The 25,834-nt window shown below is 38.0% G+C and overlaps 1 protein-coding gene across 3 annotated transcripts in view; it reads left to right on the top strand.

Moving 5' to 3' along the window:
- The window catches only part of ZFHX4 (zinc finger homeobox 4), a 149,191-nt gene that overhangs the window by 26,089 nt on the left and 97,268 nt on the right, over window positions 1–25,834 (top strand). For all 3 annotated transcript variants that reach the window (XM_027732694.2, XM_027732696.2, XM_027732699.2), the window contains exons 2-3: window positions 1–174; window positions 1,237–1,739. The exon at window positions 1–174 is cut by the window's left edge and continues 2,450 nt beyond it. In XM_027732694.2, the coding sequence (XP_027588495.1) occupies window positions 1–174; window positions 1,237–1,739 (677 nt within the window). The remainder of the gene's footprint in view (window positions 175–1,236; window positions 1,740–25,834) is intronic.

Consider the following 25,834-nt stretch of genomic DNA (forward strand, 5'->3'; position numbering starts at 1 on the left):
AGCACAACCTGCACTTAGGCCTTGCACCCGCCGAGGCAGAACTCTACCAGTACTACCTAGCTCAGAACATAGGCCTGACTGGAATGAAACTGGAGAACCCAGCAGACCCGCAGATGATGATCAATCCATTTCAGCTTGATCCAGCAACAGCTGCGGCTTTGGCACCCGGACTTGGTCAGTATCTCTTTGTCTTCTTGTTTTGTTGTTTTGTTTTGCTTGTCATCTTGCATTGAGTTTTGTCAGTAAAAGCTAAATTAGTCGTGTACTAGGTAATAGTTGCGGGAGTGATGAGAGCGTTGCAAGTTCTAGCAGAAAGAGGTAAAGGAACTCCTCCTGCTGTGGCAAGCTGTGCTTTGGCCCCCTGACTGTGCTTGAATCCTTGCAATCCTATTTTCCTCTGCTCCACCCCTGTGTGCAGGGTCTGCAGGTAGACAATGAAATTAATTGATTACATAATGAGGGGCTATCAAATTAACAAACTAGAAAAGATAAAGACAGCTCTGTTTTCTTCAGTTTTTAATTATCTGAATAGGTCAACATTTTCAGGCAGGAATGCAATCTTTTCTTTCTTACCTGACAATGCCTCTTTATAGTTAGCAAATTGTCTGTATTCCAAGTGTAAGAGGAGGGCAAATTGGAATCAAATGCTCATGTGTACTGTCAATCTGTTACCTAATGGTACAGACTTGTACTAAAAAGAGTTCTCAAACTTTGTTCATTTGCGATGTTTCCTTTTGATGTACCTGCATTGTCCCTGTGTTGTTCACTGGGTATATTTTAAAATTAGAAATGCTGAGATCTGGTACCAAAAGTAGCTAAGTTAGTATAGATATGCTTAACCTAATTACTATATTGTAGATATATTTACTGACCTACCTCTAGCATCATTTAAAGGATATAACAAAACTACAATTAGTGCTGTGTAAGTTAATCTTGCCTTTTAAGTTACAAAAGCATTGCTGTTTTGTTATTTTATTGATCAACTTTCATGCCTTTGAAAATACAAATTCCAGAATGACATCATGCCCAGTAGGAGTAATTAAAGCTATCTGATGAGGGAATTTAGAAGTTGAAAGGGATGATTGTAATTGATCCTGATTCAATCCTATTACAGCTTTTTATAGTTTAAGCTCTAGAGAAAGCAAACTCCTTGTCAAGGCTTTATTTTACAGATTCCTTTGTGTGTGCTATGCTTGCTGGTCTCTACTTTCCCTTTTAATTTTTTTTTTCCTGTAGTAAATAATGAGCTGCCGCCTGAAATCCGGCTTGCCAGTGGTCAGCTAATGGGTGATGACCTGTCCCTCCTTACTGCAGGAGAGCTGTCACCTTATATCAGTGACCCAGCGCTGAAGCTATTCCAGTGTGCTGTTTGCAACAAATTCACCTCTGACAGCCTGGAGGCCCTAAATGTGCATGTGAGCAGTGAGCGCTCACTCCCCGAAGAGGAGTGGAGGGCTGTAATTGGAGACATCTACCAGTGCAAGCTCTGTAACTACAACACTCAGCTCAAAGCGAACTTCCAGCTCCACTGCAAGACTGACAAACATATGCAGAAATACCAACTGGTGGCTCACATTAAAGAAGGCGGCAAAACTAATGAGTGGAGGCTGAAGTGTATTGCCATTGGCAACCCAGTTCACCTAAAATGTAACGCCTGTGACTATTACACCAACAGCGTGGATAAATTGCGCTTACACACTACCAATCACAGGCACGAGGCAGCCCTGAAACTGTACAAGGTAAGCCAGTGACAGCAACTTCAGTCAGCACCAAGTAGGCGAGGAAATTACCTGTTTCGGTGCTTATCAAACAAATCTTTGATTAATTGGCAGAGTAAATGTTTATTGAACATGTGTAGAATCAAACAAAAACTATGCAGGTTAGTCAGGGAGGAGTACTCCAGATGAGTCCCATTGATTCTCCCAGGGGCCCACTTAGGATGCACTTTCTGCAAACACAGGGTCCATAAGTTTTTTTAAAAACAGTTCTCCCACAATAAATGACCAGAGGAGTTTTATATCCCTCATAACCTTTTCAGACTTTGTCCATTACATTTTGATCAGAAGCTTGACGGAGATTATGGAAAATTATGATTTTTCCATTCCATGCATAGGGAAGGAGATCACTTTCTGGCATATGTATCTGTTCGCAACCACAATCTATCACAGCCAAGTTATTTTACATTGGTATTTTCGGTAAGCACATGCAACGTGCCACATTATTACCAAGGATATTCAAAAGTAAGCACTGTCATCCTTTTGTCTGCCCTTCTTTTCCAAGCCAGTAATGATTTTTCACAAACATGAAAGGGTGTGGTGTAGATAAATATGTTAGTAGAATGGCAACTATATTTTTATCTTTACTGGAAAAAACTATGTGGATATAATGAATATGTGGGAGTGATGAATACCATTTATTACACAACTTGTCATGACTTTTTCCAAACCCTAATTATGGGGTAACTTATTTTCTGCAGTGTGTTTACTGGATTGGCTTGATTGTCTTGGTTCATGTACAAAATATAACACATTCATTTCCAAGATGAATAACTTTGTAACTTATTAAAAACTTCTTTTGTCTAGGGGATATAAAAATTCAGGAAATATTGCAAACCATTAGTCACTGTAACAAGCTCTAAATATGATTAGAAAATCCATTTTGCAAGTGTTATCTATTGATTTATACTAGAAATCTGTGATAACTAAACTATCAGGAGTCATCTGCTGATTACAGCAACTATGCTGGTTTTCTAATCATGTTGAAACCGTGTACACACAGAATAAATACAGAAAAGTCTCAGCAGACCTCTAGTTTACAGAAGAAATAATATTTTTCTGGTGTTCAACTGCATTCAAATGGTTAGTCTGAGCTAACAGATGCTGCACATGCTGTAACATGGATTTTCATTTTATAACCTGATAGTTGTAACCTTGGTGTATCTGCTATGAACAAAAATGGCAGTAACATGAGGTTTGGTCTATTATATTGTCCAACAGTGCTGGCTGCTCTGTTAATTTAATAATGTATTTTATTTAAATTACATTTTTCCTTAATTCTAGAATGGGTGTTTGTTTTTTTTGCTAGTTGGGGGTTTTTTTTGCTTTTTTTTTTTTTTCAGATCCAAAGTTGTGTTATGAAAAGTGCAAAAAGAGCTGAGAGTCTAGTGACACATTCTAAGTCACATTTTTTTAAATGATCCAAGTTGGTCACCATCTCTTTTTTGGAGTGTTAACCTGGATTATTTCAATGATGTGTTTTATAATGCCACCATTCAGAGAGATACTACTGCAAATGGTGTCACAGATGGGAATGATAGAATAGGAGATGGGAGGGCCGGCAGCTTTCTCAGATGGCTTCAGTTCTCCATTCAGAGACTGTTGAAAGTAGGATGCCAACTGCTTATTTTTTAAAAAAAAGCTATAGGCATAGCTATGAAGTTACATAAACTATCTACTCAAAACAGTACTGTCTTTTCACTCACTCAACCCCATCCCTAGAGAAACGATGATGAAATATGTTTCAGTTTGCAACATGTTCTACAAAATATTTGATGTGGAGTTCTAAGGGAGCGAGTATTATCTCTTAGCCCTCATCACTAAAAATGTCCTGCTGCTGAATCTGCTTCTTTGCCAGATCCTGTTTTGTTAGATGGAGCAATAGCACAGTAGTACCTATGTGGTGCTGCTGTCATACGTAGCAAATGGCCACCACTAGCCTTTAGAGTTCAGTCTCTGTATCAGTTAAAGACATCCTGGTGCAAAAGGATTCCGTAAACTTGTTAGAATAAATATGGAAAAGTATCAGCAGACCTCCAGTTTAAGCAAGAAATAACATTCTTCTGGTGTTCAACCACATGCAAATGGTTGGTCTGAGTTAACACATGCTGCACATGCAGTAACATGGATTTTCATTTTACAGAAGGACAACTGGAAGTGTCAAAAGTTTCTGTCCCTCGTGACTTCTTACAGAGGCTTGAACATATGAACCTCACTAGGTTTAGTGACTCTCAGAAAGCAGATAGCATATACACACACACATTATTTTTTATATCATTTCATTTTAAGGCTAATTTGAAGGAGAGCAATGTCTCATTTAAAACATCAACTGAGGTATTAGTATTATTTTTTAAGACTTGGGGTTGGCAGTGAAGTGCTACAATATGTTCCAAATGACCAAAATGTTCTGGATATGTGTGCTTTATAAGAGAATGTAATGCCTCTGTACGTCACCCAGAAAACTTTACTCTTAATTGTGGGTGTACATTCAGGCCTCAAGGTGAAAATGAGATTTTGAAAGTCTGTTAAGTTATTTGCTAGCTAACTTGATAGTTTTGTCAGGTCTTGGTCAAGCCGTTGACACCAAGGGAGTTGTAAACTTTTTTCCTCTTGATACATCAGATAAACTTTTAGAGCACCTAAGGAAAAAATGAACATTAATTTGCATGAATAATAGATATATGCCTTGGGAGTGATACTGAATATTCATGAACTGTGTTTATATTCAAGCAGCTCCTCTTAACTCTTTTAAAATTAAGGTGCTGTGAATATGGTTTGGCAATAAAAACTTTAATACTAAAACCATCTGAAAGCACAGAAAAAGAATTTTTGACTTTTTTCCTTTGCTTTGTCAAGTACCTCAAAGTTTTTCTTTAGTCATTTATATTTATTTAAATGTTATTGTTTTATGAATTTTCTTTTTATAAATGTTGCCGTAACAGCTTGATTTCTCTTCCTGTGCCGATGGAATAAAAGTACGTCTTTTCATAGCCATAGCTTTTAAAGTAACCAGGAACATCAGAGCTTCTCTTCTGAAACTGTATAATTTTAGGCAGTACGGAAATATCGCTTTTAGAGTTAGATTCTAAATGTGGGAAAGTGAAACCTTTAGCTGTTTTCTAAGTTATTTAAAAAAGAAATGGCCTGATTGTTTCTTACAGAAGTGCAGTATTCAAGTGGTGTTGGTAATGTGGCTGCTAGGAACCAGAACAAAGACGACCTTACCCTGGGTGAACTCAGCTTGGCCTAATGAATTTCCCAAAGACTTAAGTTTGGAATTGTGGAGCTTGATGTAAGCAAATTAAACCACAGAAGAGTTGCAAGTTCTTGGCAGCATCCATCAAGAAGCATTCAGTGACTCCATAAGTAAACAGAGAAAGCTTCTATAGCAAGAGTGCATTTCCATTCTGCAGGAAGAAGTGTTCAGCTTCTGCAGATCTGGGAGGCTGAGGCAGGACAGTGATGTGTCTCTGTGGATGTAAAGTACATATAGCTGGAACTGCTTTTAAGGCAGCCATTTTGTAGCTTGGTCAAATAGCTTTTGATTCAGGGAATGGCATATATCATGTCATGTGCTTATAAAATAATTTTCAAATACTTTATTAATAAACACAGGGTAGCCTTTTTGCAGAGTAAACTGGGATGGCTGAAGAGCTTACTTAACCAAGTAACTGAACGGCATGATCGATTTCTAATCACAAGTAAATATTCGAAGTTAGTCCATCAAAAATATTATTCAATTTGCTGATAATAGCTTTAATAGTCGGTGCTTTTATATTGGATGTTTACTGCAGTTTACATCATATATGCAACTATTTAGGAGCTCAGGGAAAGTGACAGGCAGCAGTTAGCAGACTAATACTCAGCTGTGTGAAAACTACCTTGGTTTTCCCTTTATTGACAAAATATTGATCCATAACACTATTAATGCTATGATTGTCAGTTAAATTTGGGTAGATCACTTTACCTCTCATGTTCTCAAATGGCAAAGATATTACCCCAAAGGAATGACCTGATTTCAGTTTAAGAAGGTTAGAGGTTAAAGGTTAGCTCAAAAGCATCATCTGCCTAGCTGCTTAACTTTAAACTGATCAATTTAATGAAAATCTGTTTTGCAGATGGTGTTGTAATGTCTTTGGCAGGATTTAGGCAGCTTTAACATTAGACGTATGCTAGTAAAAATTATTTCTTTATTTGACCAGAACAACACCTTTCCTTTTATGTTTTAAGGTAAAAGGCATGTGGGATATGGTATTTTGGCAAAGGACCCTGAAGCAGAAAGTGTTGATGGTCTTTCCATATGGGCTCAAAAACAGAATACCCCTATGTCTATTGCTAACGATGACTGAAGAAACAAACAAAGCTGTATTCATTTTTTTACCATAATGTTTTACTTTGAACCCATAAAAAAGCATTTAAGTCAGAACTGTCCTTGAAAAAGGCTTGTCTTCTTTGCCTAGGGTGGAATGCAACAGCATTAACTTTTTTAACCTGGCAGAGCTCGCCGATTGTCTCTTTCAGACCTTGCATTTGTAGATCAGCAGTATTCTGTTCCCTACTCACAAACCGAGCAGTAATTGTGTTACTTAGCTGTAGATACTATAAATAAGAAGGCAAATTAGTCAATCCAAATGGTAAGTTTTATCTGATGGAGGTTTTCTGAATAAACAAAGAGTGAGATCCTTGGGAGTGTAAAGCAGACCTTTGTGTTTATTTCTTCTGAGAATCTGGCCCTCACGGTTTTTGCCAAAATAATTAAGTTTCCGCACAAGCATGTCTTTCTATTTTCAGATGTATGCAATTCAAGAGGAATTTCTTGGGCTGCTAATGCAATACTACTATATGTTAGCTTTGTAATTAGCTAGGACTATATCCCTTTGCTGAAATGCATTGTAATATTACACACACAAGCATAATTTGCATGTAAGCAGTCATGAAAGTGGTGCCCTTTGTTTCATATTGACTTTCCAACTTATTTAAAAGAGAGTTTACAATGAGCCTTTGTTTTGTCTGCAAATGATCATAAACATCTTTCTAAAGAGCCCAATAAAATGAGATAATCACAAATGTATAACATCACATATTGAAAGGGTGGAAGAACAAACAAGGCTTTTACTATATTTTATAGGCTGGATTTATAGTCTGTCCTTGGGTCACTTAGGGCCAAGAATTTTCACGGTTAGCTGCTTGGTCCTGCTAGCTAGCATCCTCTGCAGGAAATGCAAATACCATGCAGCACCTGCTTGTCAGCTGGGGTTCTGCACTGGTTTTTTTAAAGTGAGGTGTCCACTTCTCTGCTGGTTCAAAGTCAAAAGCTTAATTAGACCAGCTCTTTTTCTGCATCTGTCATCAGCGAAGCAGAATAGTCTGTCTGGATTCCATAATGCTGTTTGCATATTTGGATTTTAAATCAGCCAGGGATATTGAATGCTTTGCTCATCTTTATCACGTGCAAGAGGCACAAGTGGGATTTAGTGCTTAGGTAACTTTAGTGTAACAGTTCCCCAAGGAACACTGCTTGGTTTTTTCTCATTATCCTCGTTCTGGATGAAAGCATCGTTGTTAGGAATTAACAACCGAGGGGGGTGTGAAGTATATGCATGTGGGGACGAATGGACTCACAGCCCAAATCACTTTGTTTGCTTTACTCTGTTTGACATGAAATGTTCGTGCTTGATCAGCCTGGAATTAACAGAAAGTCACATTCTTTTCATTTCAATTGTCCTGCACTAACTTTTTAATATAAAATCAAATATCCTAGATATGTGCCAGTTCAATTATTGAACTATCATTGTCCCAGTATGACGGTAAAAGAGGTCAGGAGATTGTGCAGCATTGATTTGCATAAAAATCATTGTGGAAAGGAAATTGGAATATGTCTGCACATCTGAGGAGCCAAACCATGCTTTGCTTAATCTTATTCCTGTTGTTTGTTTAGGTGAAGAAAACTGTTTTCAGTGATAAACAGAAGTTACTCTAATTTGCTCCTCAACACAAACCTCATGATATAGAGGATAGAGGGTATTTTTTAATTTTTTTATAGTACTTATGTTCATTTAGTACTTATGTTCATTTAAGCTTTTAAATATTTTATGGAATTTAATTTACGCTGCAAGTTGTAGTTACTGTGATTCAGATTATGCTGTTGTGCTTACATGTATAAAGAGACACTTGTGTTCAAAGAACACAATGTCTAGTCACAGATATTCATACATTGTGTAAAGATATCTATAATGTATATGTTTACTGTATGTACTTGTACGCTATAGACAAGTACATTTATTAAAAACAAACAAACAAAAACTTGGCTAAAAAAATAGCAATTTCAAACCTATTATTTTCATTATAAATTTAAAATAAAATAGTAGAGAAATAATTTTCACATATTTCATGTATATTTAATTTGATATTCAGATGTCTGGCTCTCAGATAGTCCTATCTAATGGTTCTTGTAAAAAAATAGCATACTTTATATTCAGCTTTACACTAAAACAAAAAGGTGCTCCCAAATCGCAGTTTAAAGAGTCTCCTGTTCTTCTATTGAAATGCTGTCCAGAATCCCGGTCTGTGTGCTGTTTTGGGTGAGACTGTATAAGGCTACTCTTTAAAAAGAGGCTGTACCAGACTACTTCGACATGACTTCTGGTGTGCAGCCTGCCCAGTGGAGCCCGACCTAGTGCCTCCTCTTGGAGAGTAGAAGTGAGCAAGGAGGAGAGAAAAAGCAGTAGAAAGAGGATCAGCCTCATTTATTCAGTATGCTCAACACAAAAAATGGCTGTATAACAGCTGTTTTATATGCCTGGAGTTCTTTCATTTTGACGTTAAGAGAAATATGTATTTATTGCTAATTGAGATTCAAACTAGAGATGCAGTGTATAGTGTATATAAGAGCATTATGTCAATAAGAGTGCATGTGTATGTGTGCATTAATAGATTGCAGCTATGGATTTGGCAACCACTCCCTCCCAGCCTTGCAACATAGATTTTCTTGTTACCCTTAGGAGATTTTAGCTGATATTATGCAACTTACTACAAGTGTCTTCTCTAGAATTGTAATTAGTTTGCCAGACTCTCCCAGGTGAGATTTTTCTCCATGCTCTCTTCCATATATTTAAAGATGAGCAGTAAAAAAAATAAAAAGACTGAGGCACTACAGGAAAGTTTTATTTTGATATGCATATGTGTAATTCAGGTTTGCCATTGCTTTTGTTAAGTGATTTAGAAGAAACTTTCCCTTGGTCTATGCATTTGTTAATTTGCCAGAATTGTGATATTATAGGAGGGTTGGTGGGAATAAAACCTTAGAGACCTCGTGTGTAGAGGACTGAGATTTGAGCTGTTTGATACACAGCTCTTAAGACTGTATTGGCACTATATATGTCTATATTGCTAGACAGAGAAATTCATTTTCTGCATTTCTTTTTTTTTTCCTCCTTTGGGGTATCACTAGAGCAATGCTCCAGAAAAGGATAAGAAAGGACAGTGAAGAGGCTGGTGTGAAATGATGAATAAAGCCATTTCTGTTAGTTTCAGCAAGAATTGGGCCCAATGCAGGAGACATGTTTCATTGGATAAACTTCCGTGTGCTTGTGGGTAAAATACAATACAGTACAACAGGAAGTAGGTACTAATTACATTAAACATGAGTAGGGTTTTTATGTTAATAAACCATTAATTATAAGTGATAGCTTGTAATATTTTTTGATCCTGATGGTCTGCCTGTTGGACTGCTGTAGTTAAACCAGGCACATAGTTCAGACTGATCATCATACCACCTCATGCTGATATATAGAAAAAACTGAAGGTTTGCTAAGAACTGCAAGACCTTTGCTTTGTGGACAGCCATGAAGGAGGATGTCATGGAAATGACCCCCTTGGTTTGCAGCAGAAGGTGCCAACCCTGCAGTTCTACAGCAGACAGATACACAGAGAATTGTGCACCATAGCCTTGGGGGAAACTGCGTGTTCTACTCTCCCGGTGGGAAGGAAGGCATTAAGATAATCCTTAGCTTTTAAAGTCAGGGGGCATTGAAGGAAACAAAAATTGAGCAAAGGTAGTCCTTGAATGATGAAGTGTGCAGATTCCCATGCCTTGGGCATCTTACTGCAGTAGCAGCTATAGTAATGAAAAAAATGGTTTTGTCATATACAAGGAGTATGAGCAATACTCCTTGGCTATATGCATGAGTGGGAAACTACATATTGCTAATGAAAACCATGAATGGTAATATACTAACCTTATTCCAAGAGTGAGCATTTGACTATCTGGGTTACCTAGCAAAAATGTATTTTTTTATATTTAAAATTGTTATCCTAGAGTGTTAATCAAACCATGCTGTTCACATGATTCACATGTCTAAATTACATGACTGTGTAACTACTTTTATATAGTTTGTTTATATAGTTTTTTACTGGATTGTGTGCAGGCAGCCTAGCATACAGAGACAGTGTTCAGGGTTCTACCCAAAGACAGTGTTTATTTGTAGTCTCTGTTCTCCCTTGTAACCTCTCCCAAAGAAGAATATACACTTCCTTATGCTGCTACTGGAGAAAAGAACCATAGAGCCACCTCCACCCATAAAGACAGCATGGAATCTGGTGTTCAGGGATAGTTTGTACCCAACCTTTTACAGAAAAATAGGTTACTCTAGGTCAGAGAAAGTTCAAGATCAATCCTGTTGTGATGACCCTGTTTAAAACAAAGTCCTGCAGTTGAAACTCTTCTTACAAGAACTTTATCGGGCAATTCCAATGGTCTATATCTTCTCGTTTTAAGGGTTTTCTCCTTTGGCATTCTAAGCTTTAGGCCTTTAGGCCCTAAGTTTGGGCCTATAGCAGTCCTTGGGTGGGGGAGGTCAGTTGTCTCCCCCACTGTATTAAGAATGAAGGTATTTTCCATGGAAAATCCTGAAAAGCTGCAAGTAGCTCAAGTATCATAACAGGTATGACTGATATTATCCTTATGCTAAATTCAAAACTCTGGGTCGTAAAGGAAAAAGAGAAGGAGGGACACTTCTTATTCATAGAATCAGAATTTCTGGTGTTGTAAGGGACTTATAAGGATTATTGAGTCGAACTCCCTGCTCTTCGCAAGTCTACCTAAAACTAAACAATATGAGTATCATCCGGATGCTCCTTAAACTCTGACAGGCTTGGTGCTGTGACCACTTCCCTTGGGAGCCTATTCCACTGACCAACCATCCTCTGAGTAAAGAACCTTTTCCTATAGTCCAATCTGAACTTCCCCTGATACAGCTTCATACCATTCACACAACAATGTTCCTATTTTCTGTGTAACCTAGACAAAAACTTGCTCTATGGGAAATAGATTGAGGCAAAAAAATAATAAAGTTTTCTAATTGAATAAACATTTTGTGAATGACCAGAAGCTTGATATTTTTGCAACTAGAACAATGAAACAAAGTCTAAAGAGGATCTTGGTATTCTTGCTCTTTGTGTGATGAGAGCATGGAAAAAGGCTTGATTTACCACTGAAATGAGACAGCTTTTAGTATCTAGATGTTACTATTTTGGAAACACCCTTTGGCATTTGCAGATATGTATGCAGCTAATGAATGACTGGAAATTAGGAAAAAAATGAGACTGAACTGCAAGTGTTTCTGAAAACCTTATGTTCTTATTTGTTCAGGAACTTCTGTGACTCAAAATCTTTGACCCAGGAGGAAGTTGGGACCCTGCTGGGATATATCAGAGCAAGATTTTCTGAAATCAGCTCTCAGATGACAAAGATCACAGGCCACAAAAAATGGTTTAAGACTAATTTTATGACATTTCTGACCTGGAGTTTGGGCAGATTTGAAAGTACTGCTGTAGTGTTAGTCCCCTGGGACTAACCCCATTGCGGATGCATCTCAGTAATAGGTGTTGTACGTAGGCTGTGGATATCCTTTGTCACTGTTTGATTTACTAAGATAGTCTCATAGGTCATGGTGAATTGGATATGCTGTCAATGTGCTCTGTCTCTCTTTTCCTATCTCCACTGGTATGTTTTGTAGCGTGTCAGGCTTCAAAAATATCTTCACAACACTTGAATTTCTGTGACTTATAGAACACAAGGAATGGAAATCTTTGTAACTAGTCATTAGGACTGCTTACAGGTATTTTTTGAAAAAGGATTTGCTCTTTCACTGACACTTTGTAGTTTCAGATTTTTTTTTCATTTCTGAAAAACAAAAATAGGTTTGTGGGATCATCTGTGACTTGACATGTTACATGTAGGACCTGGATCCGGAAGTCTTGCTAGGGTACTTCATTTTTTTCAGGAGTTCTCCACTGAACAGCTCAAATTCTGTGGCCTCAGCTACCTCAAAAATACCAAACATGATTAAGTTTACCCAGAACATTTTGGGGCAAACAAAGGACGAGAGCTATGCTGGTTTTGAAGAGTTCTGTGTATGTAATAATTTTTATGAAATGGAGGAGAGTTGAGCTGGTAATCAATAAAAGGAGAACTTTGAAATCTCGTGCTACAGCCTGTATCCCAGAGCTTTTGTGCTCTCCAGATACAAAGGTTTTGTACCTCATGTGTCCACAACAGGAACTAAACAAATGTCTCTCCTTTACTTCTAGTAGTTGTTTGTCCTAGTAGATTTAGAAGGCAATGTCAATACTGTCTGGAGTAAGAAACAGAGCATGGCCTTGGGAAAGAAGAAAATTTGTCTCTAGCCAAGCAGAGGTGAGTGAAAGGTTGGCCCCCAGTAGATTTGACAGTCTAAATGGACCTTATAGAATTATAATTAAGCATAACACTTAAACATATGCAGACAGAAAGACGGACATATGTGAAGAAATTATCTTTACGTGTATTTAATAGAGTGTCTGTAATTGGGAAGGATGAATTACAGTACTGGGAAGAATGAGTTAGAGATGGAGTCTGAAGTTGTTCATGCTCACAAGATCACAGAGAGAGAGAGAGATTATCCAACACTAGTGTTAGGGAGGAAATCACAGTTGTTGAAGACTGGGTTTCTTGCACAGGGAGTGCAGTGGAGGTAAACAAAAAGCCGTGTGTGTACTTATAAAAGTGTACACTTCCCAAGAGCATAAACAATTTAAAAACTATGTGCATCCATACATACCCCAGGCTGCTACATCACCTTCTATAATGTTGTCCAAAGGTCTATATATGTCGGCTGTAATAAAGGTTGGGTTTCCATTTTTGTTCTATTTTCCTTCTCCCAGTTACTCATAATTTTCTTATAGACACTTTTAGGGATAAAATTATCAGGATTTGGTCTGGGTGTAAAGAATATTTCTTTTTTCTTTGGAGCTCTTTCTGAGTCACTTAATCATGAGATATCTTTCCAGCCTGTCCTAATGAAAAATACTCCATTGCAAATAAAGTTAGTTAAGTGTATTTCATGCAGTGGCTGTCCATAACAGAGGAGAATGCTATTTTAAAAGCAACAACACATTAATAGGCCAACTATGCAATCATTGTCCTATCACAGCAAATTATACCATTAATCCATGTTATCTAATCTCTTTGCTACAGACTGGCTAACAACAGTTGCTTCTCAGAGCAAAGCAAAAAAAAAGTAATTTCATGGGCAAATATGGAGTAATGTTACTCATACAGGAAAATTCTTTTTCTTCTCTTATGTCCTCTGTACTTAACAATGAATTAACATCATATGAATTCAAGTATATATTTTTTTCTCCAAAGTGGTCTTGGGGTAGCCTTATAGGTACACAAATATCAAATAATTTTATAAACTGAATTCTTGGCTCAATCACATGTAGGGGGAAAGAGTTCAACAAGTCAATTTAACCTGCATATAAATATATTTTTTTTCAGCTTTAAAAAATTTCTAGCGTTAATTTGTTAAGTTTTGTTTGTTTTTATTCATCTGGTAACAGAACAAAAAAGATCATGTGTTCTTATATTCTTTGTGGTCTTTCTACATAATCGTTATAGCTTCATAATAATCTTTGTGATTATTTTATGGTCTTTTTATCACGCCTGTCTTTTATTTACACTTTTAATGCACCAAAGAATTTCAGTCTATTCAGTGTTGCTTTCGGTGGAAATTTTTCCACATTTCTGCTAATCCTGTCACTGATCTCTGAACTCCTTCTACCACTGCTGAATTTTTCTTGAGATACATAGATATTTCAGAACTGAACACACTGTTCTCAGTGGAACCGTATGATCTTACTGTCCCATGCCTGGTGCATCCAAAAATATAATCTGCTTTAAACAAATCCTACTGCATTCTGTGCTGGAAATATGTTACTTTTCATTACATGTCTCTTCCCACGCCCCCCACTTCATACTGATGCTGAAGTGTCCTAGAGTGGTTGCATTTAACTTAGACACCAGTAACATTTGATTGATGCAAAGTATTCCTTCTAATATACATTTTCTTGGATTTGTCAGTACTGAATTTTGTCTGCATGTTCAGCTATCTCGAAAACTATCTGGCATTCCTGAGGGTTCTTTGGCTGCTCTTGCCCGGCATAAATTCATTTATGACTTCTGCAAGATCAGTCCTAGTTTGATGTTAGAAGACACAGGGGTAACTTCTGTTAAATGGCCTGCTAGTTCCTCTAGCTTGTTTTCTATCTGTCATTTTCCAATCCATGAGTTATTTTGCTTCTGTTTTAGGTGCCTGTATTAAATGGTTAGGCTGCTTCCTGCATAGCCAGTTGAGAGCTACAAACTCCGGCTCTGAATTACCCCATGGAAGAATTAATTTCCCCCTAATATTAGGAGAGTGGAGGAAAGAAGCATCCCCTTACGCCCATGTCACCTTTCTGTCTCTTCAGATAGCTGCCTCCTGTTGCTTTCCCATATGTATTGCTATACATAGTGGCTTGGTGTGCAACTGCCTGTAGGCAGTTAACTGTTTGCTGAACCTGAAGAATAGAAATAACTAATTAACCATCTATCTGCAAATATTTACCCCAGATATCCATTTACTGGTGCAAAATAGAAGAAGTTGTTTCTGCGCCTGGTCTGCAAGGCTAAGGCATAACTGAAATTGACTCTTTGTAGTGTGCTCTTTTTATACTGTTCAGTGCTAACTTTAATGTATTATTGATTGTTATTAAGGTACACCATGAAATACAGATGGGATGTCTGCTGTGGTTGAACTCATACTGTGGGAGCTACGTTGACTTTTGGATTGTTCTGGCCTTCATGCTGCTTGACATTAAAACCTTTCACATTAGGGTTTAGAAGAGAAAAAAATATATAGTAACTAAGTTACCCTGTATGTAGTGTGAAGTAATGTGAAAATATGATGCCAAATGCCCTCCCCACCAAGTCAGTACAAAATTTGAAATGAAATACTGATTTCAGAGCAAGCCAGGAAGTTCTCAAGTCCCTGTGTGAGTATATAAAAACACTAGTTTAGGACAGTCACTACCTGAATTTAAATTAGCTGTGCTACCTGTGAGTAGAGAATGAAGTGATAAAAGTGGAGGCATTAGGGGTCTGATTTTCAGGAATGGTTAGTGCTAATGGCTCCCGCTGGTGGCGTGTGTTTAGCATCCCGGGATCCAAGGTCACACTCAGGTGGTGATCAGCTCCTCTGTGCTGACTGCCAGCCTCTCTCCTTGCACAGCTCTCTTGGCTGGATGTATTGGCTGGTTTGAAATACACAAAAATTGCATCGGAGGATCAATTACTGCTGAAATGTCACTACTGAACCCTGTAGTAGTGCTAATTAGTTAAAGCCAAAGAGGCATTTATCTTGGCAGTAGATCACTACATATTTTTTTCACAAAATTAGGTTTGAAATACTTTAGATTCTTTCCCCTCCCTCTTTCTGAAAAGTTGAAGTATATAAATATTGAGGATTTTTTCCTTTTTTATTTCCTACGCCCCCATAAAATGAAATACATATAAATGGTTCTCACTATGTCCAGCAGTTTGCATCTTAGAATAACTTACTTTTGTTTGAAACTCTTAAAGAGGGTATTAGTCATTGGAGAAAACTTGAAATAAGGAAACGTATCACAAACACAGTCACAGGACAACCCTTTCTAACTTTGGCTCAGGTCCCTTTCTACCATTAATGGGGCGAAAGAAACTGGGTATTTGATGCAAATTCCCTGCAGTGGGGGAGGGCAGGGTTATTCTGCTTGTGCCAAGGAGTCCCCGGCTGTCAGGTAGCCAGCTGTGTGTGCGCTGTCCTTCCCACGGGCCGTGTCAGGAGGAGAACTGGGAAGGTCAGTAGCTATAGCCCATGTAAGTGTGTCTGTGATGAGGGTGAAATCCCCACTACACAGGGAGACGTGGGGAGCTACCAGGCAGAGCTGGCTCAGCGGGATGGTGGTGACTGCAGGAAGCTTTTTATCTGGTACAGAAAGGCAGTGGCTGCTGTCACAAGCTGTAGGGTCTGACTGCAGTCTTCTGTTTTGATCCCTTGCTCAGGTAGGTTTCATTTCTTATGTGCTCACCTTGCAGGGAGCCTGCCTGGGCTGTGTCAGCATGTTCTGGGCTTGATGAACTACTACAGTTGTTTCCGAGCACCAGTTGTTCTTTTGTGGTATGCTAAAACATACACCAGGCTCTCATTCACACATCCCATCCCCCAGCTTTTCATCTAGTATTTTTAGTCTTTGGTGAGGATTATTTCCTCAATTTGCCACAAAAGTTACTCAGCTGCCAATGGCATGAGAAGAGTCTGCGAAGTATCTTTAGTATGAGGTAGGTCATATTGTTAAACAAAAGTCTAAATATTTACAAAGATACAGGAAAAATACAGGGATTTTACTGATTTTTATCCTCTATAGAATTTGTTTGAAGCTTTAAAAACATTGTTTGTTTCCTATTAAAATGGTGATGAGAGGAGAGAGTTGGGAAGAATGTAGGCCAAATCCATCTTTGTTGTAGTATTGCTGATCTCAGTAGTATTACTCCAAGGATGGAGTAGTTTTCCAAAACAACAGTGTTTCTTAGCTTGTCAATTGACTGGGACATGGCTCTCCTGTGGTTTGACTATTGTGGTTTGTCACTACTGCGAGAAATTATCCAGTTCAAAAAGTTCTGTTATTTGGGTAATTTCTTGCTGAAATTGATGGTTACTGTTTCTGTTTTTCTCCCAAAGTTTATTTCTAGGGCTTTTCCATTTGTTTCTGGTGCTCTAGATAAAAGGCTAGTCACAAAGGAAGAGTCAGAGAAACTGCTCTGCAAAGAGGATGTGTAAAAGAGGAGACAATTTGAATTTGAAAGTGTTTACCCTCTCATGGAAGCAGTTTCCCTGTTTGATACAGAGTGTGAGTTGATATAATAAAATCCACCTCCTAAATATCTTTTACAGATCTAAACAGGTTACTGGGTATTGATAACTGTAACATACTTTGTGGGTGAGCGTACACACTGAGACACCTCATCTGTAGGCCATTTCTCCTCCTAAATTGTTCCACATTTGTGAGCATTTTTAAAGCAGCTACTATTTAAAACTAGAAGGCTTCAACCCTGAAAGGCCCCAACCTGTCAGAAACATTTCCTCCCTTGCCTGAAGCTTGGAATTTCACTCCAAAATGCCAGCTCCCTCAGGATTGTGCGCAGTGCCATCCTTGCTTCATGTTTTACTCTTTTGGAACCTCAGCTGTACACTCAGTGTATTACTAGTATTACTACCTCATCTTCTTCCTGCTCTACCAACATCTCTACATGTCTATTTTTCACATTGCTATTTACATGGGGAACGGTGTAATTTCTGCAGCCCTTAGCCTGATTTCATTCTTGCCAAGCCCTAAACTACTTTATATTTTTTCTGTTTTCTGTCAATAATCTTCTTTTCCTCTTTCTTTTGTGTATGTGTGTGAGTTTATGTGCATCATCAGATATGCATTTCTAATTATCTGGGATGAGTGTGATAAAGGTTTTATTGTCTCAAACTTGAGTTGGCTATGTTGTTTTAAGTAATAAAGAAAAAGGTATACTGACTATCCCACAGGAAACTATGATACATTTTGAACCTCCTGCATGTTTTGCATTAGGAAAAATATGTTAGAAATTTGTAGAATGCTCTTTAACTGTATCAATACTCTTTTTTCATGATTGCGTGTACCAAGCCCAGCTCCACTAATATTAAGGGGGAAAAACACCGCTGTGACTTTGTGACTAATATATTTTAGAAACATCTTACATTTTTCCTATAATAGCTTTTCCATGCATAGTAGTGTTTCAGTTTGAATGTCTGACTTCTCAAGGCCTATTAGAACTAAAAAACAAATACTACTGTCATTCTCTTGGAAAGCTGGAAAATTCCTGCTTCCAGTACTATGAAATTCCTTTTTTAGACTCACAGATCATAAGATTAACACATCATTGGTAGAAGGCCCATCCTGGGTGTTGGCCCAATGTAATCTGAAAGGAAATTATTTCATTTGAAAGCAAGGAAAAAGTCTTGATGGTGGTTTGTAGCAAAACCAGACACTGACAGCTGATTTAAGCTAACTGAGCTGGGAGAATTAACAATAATTACCCTTGGAGACAATTTTAGGTCTTGTTTCAAGCACAGAGATTTTGTTTGCAACATCTTCTGGGATGCAGTTGAGACTTCTCTGAAGACTATGGTCCTTTACCTTTCACATGACAGGTGTAGAAGTGTGCCTTGGGAGGTCAGAGCGCTCCTTGTGAAGTATGCTGGACCTGTGCTGATTTTACATTGGCAATACAAAATCTTCCGTGTGGCATCAATAAGGCTGGGATACCAGCAAAATATCGCAACAATAGTTCCAACTGTGGTCTTTCATTCTATTTTGGGTATAACTGGTGGGGGCACGTGTAAATGATTATCTGGCTATATAAAGGTGTCAGACCAGGGCTTTATAGTCACAGTACATATCCTGATGAGACTCTGTGTTGTTGTTTAGCTAGGGTTAATTTTTGTCCCAACTCAAGCAAAAGGTAAATTTTCCACTAACTTTGGTGGAACTAAGATTTCACACATGACACTTAAATCTCTGCTATATAAAGCTTTGTATACATACACTTGTGTATAATATATATCACAAGCATGTAAAAATGTGTTTCTGTATATTTTATCAAATTATATAAACTGTGTTTAAACTGTCTAATATGCAGAGGCCTAGAATGAATGAACTAAAAAATCTGGATAGTAGTAAAATATGCAGAGAATGTAATGGGGAAGTGTTTTTGTCAATTGTAATATTGATAGGTTTTGTTCCCTTTATCAGTTGCCTTCCTCTACTGTAAAATCATGTGGGTTTTTTTCTAGTTGCATCAGTTCCCAGCTACAAATGTTGTACATTATAAAACTGTGTAAAACAGACTAAAATTGGGAAGTAGAAGAACAGATAATCTGAAGATTTAAGTGCTTTGGGCTAACTTCTCTTACCAGCTTTCAGAGATACAGAGGGAGACTGTATTTGAAACCCCTCATCAGAGAAAAATGAACGTTTTAGTGTTCTCGGACATAATATCAGGCTAACATGCTCCCTGACTGACATCCAGTGCGTACTGTATAATTGCCAGCCTGCTTCTCCAAGTGCCTTGAAGATTACATTTTTTTAATGTCCCAATATTAATAACCAGATGTGATCTTCTTCCTGCCCAGGGGTCAAACTAACTGGCCAGGTCAGGCTGTTTGTCTGTGTGCACAGACTGTGAAGTCTATTCAGAATGACAGGTATTGGGGGGGGAAGCGGGTAGAGTGTTAACCTCAAGACCACCAAAAGGGACTTCTCCCTGCTGGGAACAAAGACCAGCAGGAGCTTCAGCCTTTTTCAGTACTCCTGGGATTTTAACCAAGTGAACAAAAGACGATGCACAGCTGAAGAAATGCTCTTCGCAGCTGATACATAATTTAAGATGTTCAGTTACAAACAACCGGATATGTATTTGTGATTTCATTTGAGCACTGTCCAATTATCTGCAGTCAGTTAATATTTTGTATGTATAGTTTCTGTGTGCTGCTTTGTATGTTCAGAAGACACTCAATTTCCAGAGACTGAATACATACTATCCTAGAAAATAGCCCTAGTACTTAAAGAAATAGCGTTAAAACACCGGCAGTTGCTATGGAGTATTTTGTACCTTCTAGTTAATATTTGCCAGTCTATGTATAGAATTATTTTATAATACGATATAGTTTCATTAAACAATATTCTAAAACCATTTATTCCTCACTCTCTCTTTTTGTTAGGTAAAAAAAAATTCAAAAGAAGACGCTATTTGTTTCCTAATTGATTTTCTACGTTAGTTGTTCATTGAATAGATAAGTAGTGCCTGTGATATTTGATTACAGAGCAAGGCACCCATTTAACCTTCCGTTCTTTCCTGGCCAGGATTTCAAATACAATACAACGTTCCTCCCTTAGGCTCAGTAGGATTAGACTGCTAGCAGTAATCCCTGATGCTATGAAATAGACCTGATAGAACTTCAACTCACTTGTTTAGGATTATGCTCATGAATTTCAGTCATCTAGTTGTATTAACCCTTTGGGAACTTGTGTGGTTTATGTTGCTATAAATAATAAAATATATTGTAATAAACAATGGTAGATGCATATCACAACTTATTTATGTGTTTTAAAGAATTCACTTTTGCTTGGTGATCAAAATGTAAAATTCACATTGAAATGAATTTAACTCCTATAGTATCAATCCTTGGAGTTTCTTTTAATTCTCATGTTCAGATGTCTTTTGCAGTTCAACAGTATCTTTAAACATTCGGTCTCAATTTGGCTATTGCTTTTCAAAAATTATGTATATAAATTTTAGTTCTCAGAGTTGCATGGAAAGGGCAGACAAGTGATGTCTGCTAACTACAGAGCATCAGTGCAGAATCTCCCTAGTATAATGACTTGAATGCAAGTGTGGTCACATGGTAAAGAGGAGGGGTACTGTTACCTGAGCTATCATTTCCTGGCTTTTCTGCTGATAGCAACAATCCTGATAAGGACAATACTGACTTATGAGGACTTATACCCCAATCAAAAAACATAATCAGAGTACCAGAGCATTTCTGATGGACCACTAGACAGCTGGCAGACAAAAGTGTTATTGTAATCACTCCAGATTTGGACTACTCTTTTGAATTGGTGGCTTCTATTTAAATGCGGATTTTTCATCTAGTCAAATGACTGTAGGAAATAACTCTGTACTATCAATAAGAAGAAATAGATCTTCTCTTTCTTTCATTTTCAGGATACTAAAACCCACCAATGAAATAAATATTGTTTCTTATTTTCAGTCTCTTAAACTGTTGAACCTTTAGTTCAAAGGCTCATTAAATATTCATGTGCATAACTAATTGTATTGATTATTGAAATGTATATATGTATATGTTTTAGAATATTTTAAGTCAGTTACAATGAAAAATTGTGGAGAGTTTGATGTGGGAACTCCAACGTACTCTCACCTTCTTGGCAGACGATAGAGTCAAATTAGGACTGACTGAATATGCACATTCAGGCATCATTGGTTGAACTACTGTCACTTCTATACACCTGCATGTGGAATTGCTATATTTAAAGACCAGGTGACAGGCAGAATCAGTGCTACTAGCTGCACTTGATGGCAGAGGCATCAGGGCATTTCTTTACCCCTTAGACACTATTAAAGCATGCGTGTTATTGCACATCTGTCAGATACTCTTGATACATTTGATGATAAAGTGGTATTGATGAATAGCTGAAGGCCATGAGAGCAATAAATGAAGTTACTCTTGAGTGATTCCATTCTTTTTTTGCAGGAGGACTCAGGAGTGGGAGCAGTTTGGGGTTGTTGTTCCTCAGCCCAGTGGGTGCACTCATGTGTTCCCACGTGGAGTATTGCTGAGTTCTACTCTGTCAGCCTTCTTGATTAACATATGCCCAAGGCCATTACAGGAGAATTATCTGTGCTTGAGGTGGGGGTGTCTCCAAGATGCAGATGATTTTCATCTGCACAACTATTTCATTAGACTTGGATGGTGGAATCGTTTGTATCTTGCCAAGAGTTTGGATGTATCAGCTGTGTAAATTGAAGTAATTTTGGTGGGATTCACAACTGGTAGGAATGGCCAAGGCAACATCACATAGCTGTCCCTCGGTCATAAGCCTTGTGATTCTGCATTTGGCTACTGAGGTAACCCAAGGAGTGATGAGTATCACTGGGTCATTTATATATATGGCTGGTTGCTAAACGTGTAGATGTTGCTTCTCTTTCAAATCAGCTTCTCTCAAGTTCTTTTGTCTTAAAAATATCTTCCAAAGCCTTCTCAGTCCTGCTGCTTGCTGCAACCTACAGTCTGTTTCAATATTTAATACATTTAAACTTTTGTGCTTTGTTGGTTAGTTTTGGTTTGACACATGGTATATTTCTGTTCCCTGATTGATTGCAAATGTACCATTAGAAATTGGCTGTTTCGTGAATGCTCAGTTTATACATTCAGAATGTGCTTTCCCTGGATATTCTGCAGTATGTATTTAAACATAGCTGTTTCTGAAACAAATTCCTTGCTTAGGTCAGCAGATTTAGTATGTAGAAATTTGTGAAGAGCAAACAGCCAAGAGGCGGGGCATGGAAGGAACTAATTCAGGAATTTCAGACAAATATATCCACTATTTTCCAGCTCTCTGCCTGATGTTTTAATTCTAACTACAGAACTTGCAGAACTTAGTGGCCCACACTTTGCCACCTTCCGATTTGATGAGAAAAGAGAAGTAAACCTCTGAAGTTTTGTGAGATTTGAGCTGCCAGGAATATAGCCATCTATCCATTAGTCAGTGCTTTTGACAGCAAGTATTTTGCAGCTGCTGTCCCAGTTCTATTCCAACTCTCACAACTGGTTTCTAGTTGCGGTTCCAATCTTTCAATCTATAAAAACTGAAATGAGTCGGACCCTGATTCTCTCTGAAAACCTCACTTCATATACATGATTCAGATCAGCTAGCAGTTCCCTGGGCTAAATCTCAAAGATACTTGGAAGCTCGTGTTTTCAGAGCGATTGGCAAATGGAGAATCTGCTCTCTCACTGTCTTGATCAAAATTTGTAATTTTCGATCATTCCACCACATAGCAAATTGCACTTGTCTTTCAGTTTCTTACAGGATAAAGGGAATAAAGGGTGCCCATGTTGGGCCACGTTTGTTCTTAGGTGAAAATAAATTTTGATGGCTTGGATATTAGATTTATTAATGTGCTTTTACTTAGCAAAGCAAAAAAAGGTGACTTGTGTGTGTGTGTGTGTGTGTGAAGGGAATCTTATTAAGTCTAAATAAATAGACTGTAGGAACCATGGTAATACTTTACACTTCTGTAAAACCTTTCTTCAGAGGCTTTCAAAATGTTTTAACAATGTTAATTAAATTCAGTGCTCCTTCATTCTGTGTTAGTCTAAGTGCATATAGGGCCATCTTCATGTACATACTGGTAGAGTGGAAGGAAGCTTGTGTTTAACTGTGTGCAGCAGCATTGCACAGCAAGTGTTTTCAAGGCAGGTGGAAAAAAAAAAGAAAAAAAAAACTGTGTTCAAGTGAAACTGCACAGGGAATTGCCTGTAGGTAGGCAAAACATAATTACAAGTTGAAATTTGGCCAAGACATTTGTCTTAACACTCTTCCTCCTTTGAAAAAAAAATGTGCCATGTGCTTAATAACTTTATTAAGTACAAGCGGTTGTGAAATCTGTTCTTTGTTTCAACCAAAAGAAAACATTTCCTAACAGGACGGTGCTGTTAAACACCAAGCTAGGGCACTGACTCATTACTAATTTAGACAGAGAGCAGCATCAATGAATTACCAAAACTCTTTTTTGTAGCTCTGGTGTTTTCCTTGGAGATCTCCCCTCCAAGTATTGACCCTGCTTTAGCCTGTGAGATCTGAAGGGATCACAGCACAAGGTGGTATGGCTTAGGGCTGTATATAAAATGATGAAGGAGAGAGTGAAACCCAGCCACGTGCTCCCTTTACTCGACACTGTAGTAGGAGAGGGAGGTGGCATTCAGTGAAACTCCGAGCTACTCTTGTTTTCTGCAGTAAATAATCAGCCTGTGAAATTCACTGCTGCAGTGGGGGGTTATCCGGATAAACAGTTTATCAGGATTTTTAAGAAGGATAAGGGCATGAACATTAATGATGTTTCTGATTATGTGGGATAAAACAAAAAGATACAAGACCGTTTGGTTCTCTATTATTATTGTTTAAGTCAGGATATAAACAGACTGTCTTCCGGGGTCAGGCAAGGATCCCTCGTCATACTGCACATTCATTTTGGCTCTTGAAGGACTTGTATTTGTACCCTGCTTTTCTGTGGATCTGACATTAGCTACTTGCACAGACAGTTATGTTGGAGTAGCTGGGCCAAGGGTATGATTCATAGTATTGCTCCTGCGTTTCCATCTCTCTGTCTCCCTCAGTGACTGTTCTCAGAGGACAGCATTAGACTTCAAAATGAATACAAGAACTGAGTGTTTCAAATGTAAATAAGATGCCTTTCTGTTCGCAATTTTAGTCTCACTAAGACAAGGTACTACTCTGACGGTAAACAATGGAATCTGCATGTCTGGGTTATTTTTTTTTTTCTGTGTCAACTTATCACTCAGCGTGGGAAAGGAGTGTCTGCATCATAATTAGTGTTTCATTTATTTAATTTGGAAGTACAGACAATAGACAGAAAGGGCCATTTGGCAACTAATTAATTTGCTTCTGTTCAAAGAACATGACAAAAAGTTTCCCTTCAGATGAGTATTCATAGACTGCGGACTTGGATTTGAGTAATAATTCATCAGCATTACTCCATAGATAATATGATATTCTCAGTACAGCATGTCAAGGTACAGGCTTTGAATATATTTTTTTTAAATAAAATGACTATTAGAAACACTTGGATCATTCTAAGACCAGTTATGATTCGGTACCACACAAGATCTCCCCATGTTTCCAGGAAGCACAATTTTATCCCACCTCTTGGAAGAGGATGAGGCATCTGCCACCTGGCTCCTGTGATAGCTAGTTCTGCAGAATCCACGTAGCAAGACGTGAGATATGGCTCGATTCAGATTACTGTTTTTCGCATTGCAGTAACATGTTAACTCTGTATGCTAGCCATTATTAATTGTTCTGTACACTCTGCTCTGAGCAAGGATTAGGAAGACAGGCTCCAGTGTTGTGAACATTATTATAAACAATCCAGACGTGCTGAGATTGTGTACAGATAGCTGTCTGGGTCTTGACGCAGCAACTCTGCAGTGCTGGCCAGTCCATCTATGGAAGCCAGGTCTTAAAGGGAACAGGGGAAGCAAAGGTAAGATGGTGCACTGCACTGTCCCGATACACAGTTGGGAGATGGCAGGGCGTACGCATGGACTCTCTGCATAGGAAGCACTACTGATTTCTGTAACACAGACAGTGTGTGGGAGAGCAGAGGATTTGAATTGTAAGAGGGGGATCAATCTTCTTCAGGGAGGGGCATGTTGTTGAGCATGGTATTTTTCACTTTTCTGTACTTCCTCTTTCCCTGCAGATTGTTAATAATGTGCTGGAGAATTCTCAGACTTTAGTATGTCAGTGGGCCTTGAAGAAGAGCTGTAGGAGGGAAAAGTATTGCTTGACCCAAAAGAACAGGAAAGCTTCGTCTAGTAGAAAGGAAGAAAACACATTGATTATTTGAGGAAAGACCTCAAAGGGAAAATTGAAGTGTAATTTTTCCAGGCATCCAGACCATGATGGTAAGAACTACAGAGCAAAAAACATTGCCCCAAACAATGCTATGCAGATCCTGGAAGGTGAACTGTTGTGGAAGTCAGTCAAAGGCTTTCAAGTAAGAGTTTCTTCAAATAAAGTCCAAATAGGAAGAGAAACAAGACTACCGTAAAGTAAAAATGAGAATGAAGCAGTTTTATTAATGCTGTTCAGTGAAGGTACTAACATTTAATCGTCCTTTAACATACCTTCCTCACATATCTCCACAAAGAATTTATTTAATAATGCTAGTATTACAAGTTAGATAATTGTAAATATTAATTGTAATAACATTGTAATGTAAGCACTGTAATGCACCTTTTAATGTCAAATATCCTTGTAGAGGAATCAGATTTTTCTTTGTTACTTCTAGTCTTAGCCAGAGGTGTGTA

Source organism: Pipra filicauda, unplaced genomic scaffold (assembly GCF_003945595.2).
Source record: "Pipra filicauda isolate LSUMZ 115617 unplaced genomic scaffold, ASM394559v2 scaffold355_size746361_pilon, whole genome shotgun sequence".
Taxonomy (NCBI): domain Eukaryota; kingdom Metazoa; phylum Chordata; class Aves; order Passeriformes; family Pipridae; genus Pipra; species Pipra filicauda.